Source organism: Odontomachus brunneus, unplaced genomic scaffold, assembly GCF_010583005.1.
Source record: "Odontomachus brunneus isolate Ranch 3 - 2012 unplaced genomic scaffold, Obru_v1 Obru_scaffold_024, whole genome shotgun sequence".
NCBI lineage: Eukaryota > Metazoa > Arthropoda > Insecta > Hymenoptera > Formicidae > Odontomachus > Odontomachus brunneus.
In genome coordinates, this window is record NW_022639474.1 from 512,898 (window position 1) to 522,056 (window position 9,159).

The 9,159-nt window shown below is 36.3% G+C and overlaps 2 protein-coding genes across 4 annotated transcripts in view; one reads left to right on the forward strand and one right to left on the reverse strand.

Annotated features, from left to right (window-relative positions):
* The window catches only part of LOC116842314, a 187,908-nt gene that overhangs the window by 140,476 nt on the left and 38,273 nt on the right, over positions 1-9,159 (reverse strand). The gene's annotated exons all lie outside the window — the stretch shown is intronic.
* Positions 355-9,075, forward strand: LOC116842312. Of its 2 annotated transcripts, none has more exons than XM_032811327.1 (9): positions 355-797; positions 1,724-1,961; positions 3,691-5,133; positions 5,831-6,182; positions 6,587-6,982; positions 7,495-7,629; positions 7,827-7,910; positions 8,263-8,419; positions 8,637-9,075. In XM_032811327.1, exons 2-9 carry the CDS (start codon positions 1,935-1,937, stop codon positions 8,701-8,703), a joined length of 2,661 nt encoding a protein of 886 aa, XP_032667218.1. In that variant the 5' UTR covers positions 355-797; positions 1,724-1,934; the 3' UTR covers positions 8,704-9,075. The 2 variants fall into 2 exon arrangements, with proteins under 2 accessions (XP_032667218.1, XP_032667219.1); XM_032811328.1 differs by having other exon boundaries at positions 355-510.

Genomic DNA, 9,159 nt, shown 5'->3' on the forward strand with positions numbered 1-9,159 from the left:
GAATTCGAGCAGCGACCTGTTTAACTATTCAAGTTTCCCACGGATGCCGAGACTTCGGCGTCGGTGGCGCTGGCCTTCAAAGACCGGAGGAGGATCGATACCTGGCATCACCGGCCGAGTGCCAATCCGCGATGCAAAATTCTCCACAAGCCGGCGTCTCGCAGACTGCTGCCTGACGAGATGGCGAGTGAGATTAATTGACATATAATCGGCAAAGACCAAAAATAACATTTGCGCTCGCGACGAAATCTCGCGGACTTTATCGACCCAATTTTTACACCACGAGATGTCGCTGAGCTCGTTTTATCGCCTAGAAAATGGCTGACCTAACGAGGCTCTCGCAGTCGACGAGAGAGCGTCGTGTCGAACGTTCGGAGCACGTGGCTGTTTGCGAACGTCATCGTTCACGCGTTAACTGCGAGCAAGTCGCACGAGCGAGATCGCGTTTTATAAAGTGCACATCGCGTTCCAGCGTCGCGATGCAGTTCCAGCGTGCACGGTGACGTTCGCGTACGTATGCTTCCAGCCAAGCTCCCTCACAAATCGTCCAACGATTCGGCTGTTAGATGCTATGGAGACTTAACGTGTCAATTATGTAAAGTCGCCATCGAGCAAACTATGGATCAATGAACGTCCGAGGAATGGACGTTGTGACAGACAATTATGTTTTTGCGCAATCACATTGAGAATCAAACGTAACGCACCAAGTTTATCAGAATCACACGACTGACATGCTTTGCTGCTGACGGACGTTGCTTCTCGACGCTCTTGTGACAGCGACTTAAAGTGATCCAAAGGTGCATTGCAATTAACCGGCAAGTCAGATGCAATGATCGCACGAAAAACTCGTGTGTTCAGCGTGTAAGCGTGTAATCCCAAGACTGGTTTTCACCGATGATTGCTTTGACCGGTGTTTACATGTACATTAACGTGTCGGTTGTGCGTGTGTGTGCACGACTGCGCAGATGTGAAACACGTGTACGACCGGTTACTTGAGGGATCTACATGGATTTTTGTGTGAATGATTTCTTTTTCCGCGCCTTTCTCTTGTTTCTACGGAACATAAATAATATAAGCTTTAAAAACGCACAAAGATATTAATTATTAGTTTCTCGATTTTTTTTACTTGATTGCACTTCGTGAAGTACTTACTATGTACGACTACACTTTTTCCACGCTTCCATAGTCACATGTTTCGTTCAACCTCGTGCTACTCTTAAAATCCCTCGATAAGATAAGATATTTGTTATCAAAGCATTGTGGTACCGATTGTGGAATTAATCTATTAGAAATATTTCAGAAGCTCTCAAGATAATAAAAGTAGAAATGAAATAATAAAAATTTCACATTAAAAATCACGCACAATCTCGATAGTAATGTAAAATAAATTTAAAATAAAAATGTTCCACCAAGATCTTTCCTCGACATTCGAACTGATAAAAGTTGAAAATTAAGCTGTTTCTCGATTTTATAAATCTAATTCGTAATATATCTGCATAAAACACAACGTAGCACTACAGTTTGGCTTACTTAACAAGCCAACAGAATATATCACGGTTAATTTGAAGCGCATTGTGTACATCCATTGCTAATCCCAAAAGGTTACGCGGGTCATTGTGCAAACAGTTGAATGTAGTTGGGGAAAGTAAATACGAAATCTTCAGATAGTAGACTAATCTCCGACTGATAACACATAATTTCACCTGAATTGATACCAATATAGATACAGGAAGAAGAAAAGAATTTCAGTCAGTTGACTACAAAAAGCTAGCTCAGCACGGAGACGAACGTGTGCGGTCGCCTGTTATTGGAAAGTGCTGAAGCAACAGACTTCGTAAGAATGTCGAATGTGTGAGCCAGTCGAACGATAGAAAGACAGGAAGCCGGTGGTTTAGTAACTTGTATTGAAAAAATCTACTTTAACAAAAGAAAAAATGGGTGCAAAAAAATGTATACCTACGGTGAGTTTTTTTCTTCTCTCTTAAAAAGATATCAGTAGTGAATGGACGGGGTTATCTGCTGATACTAGGAATAGGATTTGGAGGACGGAACCAATAAATATGACATGTACATAGAGAGGAGTCACGTACATGTACATATCAATTGTGATATATTTATCGGCGCGGCTTCATCCTCGAAATCCCATCCCTGCATGATACTTGTTTATAATAAGCAACGAAGGTTCATTTCGCATAAAATAATATAAAATGATCAATAGATATACAGAATGTCTGAGAATTTATGACATATCCGTTGTATGTAGAACTCATCAAACTGAACACAAAGTTTCCCTTTATCATATTCGTAATAAGAGTATTGTGTTACGAATGCGATAACCACGCTACATTTCTGTATCACCATGTATCTTTCTTTTTCTTATAACTTATAACTCATCAAATATCGTCTTTATACAACTTATCTAGTATCTGAGAAAAATGACGTTCTTTCTCGATAGAAAGAATTTAAATTTTATAACGTAATGAAATATAATTAAACGTATATGAAATTAGAAACTATTTTGCAAACGACCTCGTAAAATTTTGAGTTATTTTTTAAAGAAGTTCAGCGAATGATTACGGCGCACGAATGAACGCGCACAATCATACACCAATCTTCTTTAATTAATAACTAAAAATTCACACGGTTATTTGCAAAATGGTAGAGAATTCTTTTGTTCAGTTTAATACGAAATCCTAAAAATACAAGCACGCGACGACAGATGTCGTCATCACAACTCATTTGCTATGTTGCGCATGTGCTGATGCACCAAACTTTTTTAATAATTCAAAATTTTACGTAATTGTTTGCGAAATTATTGTAGATAAATTTTTTATTCAGTTTGGTGAGTTCCACCTGCACACAAGTGTGTCATAAATTGTTAGATACCTTGTACAATGTATAATGCTTAACTGTGTTAAGCCTTCACAGTCCCATCATGCATTGTTTGATATTGTTAGGAGATTATCAATAGATTAGATCTTCTATGTCGAGATTGTGCCTACTTTTTTCGGATTTATTTGCTGATATTCTTTAATTAGTTTCTTAATAATTATCGCGTTTGCAAAACGTTAAAGAATTTCTGTATTTAGTTTAAACATTTGAATATACTCTATCCGTATATAAGCATAGTGACGCGAATCGTCAGATATCTTGTACAATAATTGTACGTTATACGGCAAGTGAAGCGTTCAAATTTCATGACGTATTGTGTCAACAAAAACACAACGTAGATTCAAGGAAAACAACTAGAATATTAGTCCTAATAAGTAGCTATCCAAATGTATCCATTTCTAATTTCATACGTTATAAAATTCAAATTCTTTCTATAGAGAACGTCATTAGCGAGTTTTCCCAGATAAGTTGTATAAAGTCGACATTTGATGAGTTATAAGTAGAAAAAGAAGGTACAATGCACAGTAGCATGATTATCACATTCGAAGCACAGTACTCTCGCTATGAATATGATAAGACAAATCGCAGAAAAAAATAATATTGAAAAACTATATGCTGACAAAAGAAAAAGTTTTATGATGTAATTTGAATGAAAGCATAACTATCGAATCTTGATATCTCAACTTGGACTTATATACATGATTAAGACTACTTGAATAAATCGTGTTAACTAAGATTTCAATAAAAACAAGCATATCATGTTGAATTACATCTCAATGTTTATTTGGCAATTTTCAGATGGCTTATGGCCCGTCTATTAGTGGAATACAAATAAGTGATGGATTATCCACTAGTGAACAAGCAACACAGCAGAATTCTCAGAGTACCCAGACATTACATTTGGATTCCTCTGAGCAACTGCAAATAGTGAAAAAGAAGGTTGCAGACATTATGCTAGAGAACTATACCAAACTTTTTCAGGCGGACAAGTTACAGGAAAATTTACAGGAGCAATTCTTCTATGAAAATTTTCATATCGGATTTCTCCATAAAAATATCCAGTCAGTACAGGAGAAACCTTTTACGATACTCCAGGCAATACAAGAGGATATCTCTAATGGGAATTCTCAGGCCCTAGAGGACAAACTCTCCCATGAAAATCTTCACATTGTGAAAAAAGGATCTCCCTATAAACATGTCCAGCCAATACAGAAGAAATCTCTTACGATACCCGAGACAATACAAGAGGATATCTCTAATGGAAATTCTCAGGTCCTAGAGGAGGTACCCTTCTATGAAAATGTTTGGCTCGTGGAAGAGAACTTCTCTCACAGGAAGGATCAATTGGTACAAAAGAAACTTTCTTATGAGCAATTCAAAATGGCATTGAAGCAGTCTCAAGATATTTGTCAGGACATAGAAGAAGAATCTTCTAATGAAAGTATTCCAACTTTGATTGAACTTCCTTTTATAGGATCCTTTTGTAAGTCGATAGAAGAGGAGTCTTTTCATGAGAATGACGAGATAATATATGAAAAGTGTGATGAACTCAGTGATGAATTCAGTGATGAAATTCAGATTAAAAAAGCATTTTTCCATGAAAATGTTCAGGTTGTAGAAGAGTTCTTTCAAGAAAGTGATCATGACGAACAGAAGAAATCTTCGTGTGAAAATGTTCAAACTATAGATGAAGGATCTTCTTGCAGGAATTATCAGTCGATAGAAGAGATACAATCCACCCATGAAAATGACCAGACGACACAGGAAAAGTCTCTCAATGATGAAGAGGCACCTTCCCATAAAAATGTTCAGGCCGTAGAAGAATTCTCTCAAGAAAATGATCATGACGAACAGAAGAAATCTTCGCGTGAAAATGTTCAAACTATGGATGACGGATCTTCCTGCAAGAATAATCAGTCGGCAGAAAAGATACAATCCTCCCATGAGAATGGCCAGACGACACAAGAAAACCTCTCTTATCGATATGTTGAGGACGTAGAGGATAATACATCTAACACAAATGACCAGGAGGAATCTTTTCAAAGAAACGGGGGATGTTGCATGTGGTTTAAAAAAATATCAGTAGAACCAACAATGTGGTTCTACATGATGGCATTCATGTTCACATCAGTGGTCGAGCAAGCCTTTTTCGTGTATAAGGCGTGTCGGGTGGATCATGGACACTCGGAAGAAGTTTGCTTGCACCTAAACAATTATACGGACATAAAAACCGAAGTGCAGGTAAACATTTTTACGTATGATACGGAAAAGAAGCAGAAGAGAGATAAAGAGATGTGATGAGGGATACGAATTTTGTCTCGGTAGAATATAATTTAATGACGGACCCTATAAGAAACGTCGATCGGCTGTAAGATCGTTAGATTCGACTGAAAATATTTAGCTTAGTAATTAGCTCGATAACCTACGGCTCTAGTACACCTAGTGATATATCACGTTAATTAATAACTACTTGTCTGATTGAGATATTGTGGTTACAAAAGCGTCAACATCGAAAAGAAGTGTTTATTAATTTAGATAATTGAAGACGCGCGTTATCAAGACGTGCACGTTATCAGGACGATTATTTAATTAAAAATTTGTAGAAGATGAAATAAACACATACGTAGAATAGAACGTATTTTAATAAAGTTAATAAATATGCTCAAATATCTTTCTACTGATAAACTGCTCATATTTCTATTTTGTTGAGAAAGACGCAAAGAGAATACAACTGAACATTTACGTGAAACATTTTAACATAAAATCATAATTACACCGACGTCAAGATCTGCGTTAAAATAGTAAATAATTTCTCTGCAAATATAACACGATATCTCAATCCTTTCGTGGTGAAAAATAGTTATTTTAGTTTGACTTGGCGATAATTGACTCTCAACTTTCGATTGTGACTCGTTAAAACAAGAAAATCATCTTGCAGAAAACCGTCTCCGAATTCCATCAGTGGTACAACATCGCCGGACACGTCATACCTATCATTCTAGCGTTTTTCTTTGGCAACTGGAGTGACCGGCGCGGACGCAAATTGCCGATCATCATCGGTCTGACAGGAAAATTGATTTACTCCCTCATGATCGTGGTCAACAGCCTGATGGAGAATTGGAATCTAAATATGGTGACGTACACGGCCGTTATACCGATGGCTATAACGGGTGCAGACGTTATCATCTTTGGCAGTTGCTTCGCCTATTTAACGGACATATGTTCTCTTAGGGAGAGAACTATGCGGATCACGATTTTGGATATTGTTTACCTTAGTACTATGCCCATAGGTAAGGACCGATTTGTTCCCGGTGATATATTATCGTTCCACAGAAGTAATTATTTGTAAAGACCTGGTCTACAATAAATGTCGTAAGAATTAGATAATTATAATCGACTTTTCTTGTAATAATTGATTGTAATTGACCAATTCTTACGACTTACGAATTGCGGCATCTATCTTGTAGATCAGGTCAAATTAATCACCTTCAGACGTAGTAGAATTTCAATGGTAAAAATGTTAAGAAAAACATATATTTTGGATTTCTCTTAACGTTTTTCACTGCTTCGTTTTTTTATCTCCCCCCTCTCCTTCTGCGAATGCAATCGCATGAAATAAATTCGTCAAATATTCGTCAGTATTCGAGGATACGACTCATTCGCATAATCCATTACACGTCTTATTTATTTGCAGGTATTGCGCTAGGATCTTACGTATTCAACAACGTCGTCAATTCATCCTACACGATTATGTTCATCATAAACTCGTGCTTACTCGTGCTAGCAATTATTTACTCGTTCGTGAAACTCGAGTGGCAAACGTCATTGGAACAGCAACCACTTGTCGGCATTAACTTTCTGAAGGATTTCTTCGATATCAAACACGTCAAAGAGACCGTGGAAACGATGTTTAAATGGAGACCGAATAGCAGAAGAATGTGCCTGATGCTAGTTATGTTGTCAATGTGCCTGTACACGTTTCAGAGAGATGAGAGATCTATGAGTTTCCTCTATACTCAATTGATCTTCAATTGGGATGTGAGCAAGTTTAGTAACTTTCGAACGTTCCAGTCATCCCTCTTCGTAGCAGGTCAGTTGGACACACATGTGATCGAAATCGGGTCAAGTCGATATTCCATGAATCCCGAGATCCCATAGTGAGACCGGGAATCGTGAGTGAAAGGAGAAATTTTTTATCGAGACTGAGAACTTTCACTCCCAGCTAACTTAACGTTCTGACCGTAATAAAAAAATTACGATCTTGTTACGCGAAATTGAAACCACTCGTGCAGAGGTTCAGTTTGCCATGTAAGGAAATATGATCGTTGAATTGTCGATCGCTGCCGCGTCCGGTCGAATCTGGAATCGCTTTTACTACGAATTCTATCTGCGAAGTTTCTTTTCTCTAAGCTACTCGAATGTTCAAAGTTTTTCTCTGGATATTATGTGTTCCAAGAAAAAGTTGCCATTACAAAAATAAACGTTCGAAGTAAATACAGACTCGTATGTGTGTTATCGTGTGTATAAGATGAAGGAAATGTATGTTAGACATTGCTGGAAAGACACAAGGAGATAATCTAATGTAAAATATTCTTGTTTCAGCGATGCTATGTGCGACGCCAATGATGAAATACTTAAAACTGAAAGACACTGCGATTACAATAATTGGGGCGACGTCACACGCAGCTGGAAGACTGGTGTTTATCGTGGCGCACACAGGACAACTATTTTACGGCGGTAAGTAACAGATAATCGTCTTCTAACGTTATACGTCGTAAATATTATAATAATGTCGATATAGCACTCACACATTAAATATTTCCCAACGCGATTATCAATCTATAGATTTAGATGAAATATTAAACCTATATCGTGTACAAAACTTGACAAATAACATGACGATAAATTAATTGTACGTAATAATTATATCGTAGGTGCTGTTGTTGCTGCATTAGGACCAGTGGTAGCTCCTGCACTTAGATCTATGGCCTCTAAATTTGTAACAGTGGAAGAGCGAGGTATACAATCCTATTCGCTAAGGATTCGTTTTATTTTGCATCACCGTACGGTTTTACGCGGAAATTGAAACCGATATCTGATTCAGGTCAATTAATAGAACACAATCGCTTGAATAAAAGTGAGAGAGAAAAAGATAAATAATATTATTAGCGCTATAAATGTACAAAAAAATTTTGCATCAATTATCATGCTTGTATTTTTGCAAATGCATACACGTCACTACCTCTTGTGTTTCTATATCGAAATCCGAACTCGTTTTCATGTACCGGTTTCAATTTTATGCCGCATTGACGATTTCTCTTCTTTCATCGCGAGAAAAGATAATTATGTTACCGGTTCTTTATTTCTCAGGAAAGGTATTCGCGATACTCTCCGTATTCGATAATGCGGTTCCGCTAATTAGCAGCGTTTTATATTCGCAAGTTTACAACGCCACCATCTATACAATGCCCAACTTCATATATTGGTTGACGTTTATAACGCAAATCTGCGTTGTATTGTTAGCTATGTGAGTACATTTTAATTCTTTTACCTAGTTTTACATAGTTCCTTGTATAAATTTTTTTACTTTAATATTTTTTACTTTAATTAAAGAATATATATTAAAAGGGGGAGGGGGGAGAGAGAGAGTGTGTGTATGTGTATAAGTATATATGTGCGTACATATGTATTGAATTACTTCAATTTAGCGTTCAAATAATCTAATTTTTTCATTATATTTTCAGAGTAATCAACTTCACTCCATGGAATGTACGCGCCATCACGTGCCGTGACAACTCAGAGTCTACATAACTTAATATATATCTTATAATTTTATCGTCTTCAAAAGTTATTATATGGTGAACAGTTATTTGTTTTTACTGATGATCTGAATTTAGGACACGCAATAACGCTATAAATTGTTGTCTATGCATAATACATCTAAGATCATAACTCATTGGTAATATAGAGGTTTAAGACTGTTTACAGATAACATTTACAATTTAAAAGTTACAAAACATTTCAGAGAAGAAATGATCCATACAACGGAATTCTGTTCATAATATTTTGTTTATAAAGAAACAAAAAATCAGTATATGATCGAGAAAAAGTATATATATATATATATGTATGTGTGTGTATATATATATATATATATATATATATATATATATATATATATATATATATATATACATATATATAAGTATGTATGTGTCAGAATTTTTATATATATATATATATATATATATATATATATATATATAT

What these genes read in the sequence shown, in the direction of transcription:
- LOC116842312 (XM_032811327.1), top strand. Translation starts at nt 1,935, where the DNA reads ATGGGTGCAAAAAAATGTATACCTACG. An exon ending in GTCATCCCTCTTCGTAGCAG is followed by an intron (nt 6,983 to 7,494) that starts GTCAGTTGGACA and finishes TTCTTGTTTCAG; the next exon opens with CGATGCTATGTGCGACGCCA. An exon ending in AGGACAACTATTTTACGGCG is followed by an intron (nt 7,630 to 7,826) that starts GTAAGTAACAGA and finishes ATTATATCGTAG; the next exon opens with GTGCTGTTGTTGCTGCATTA.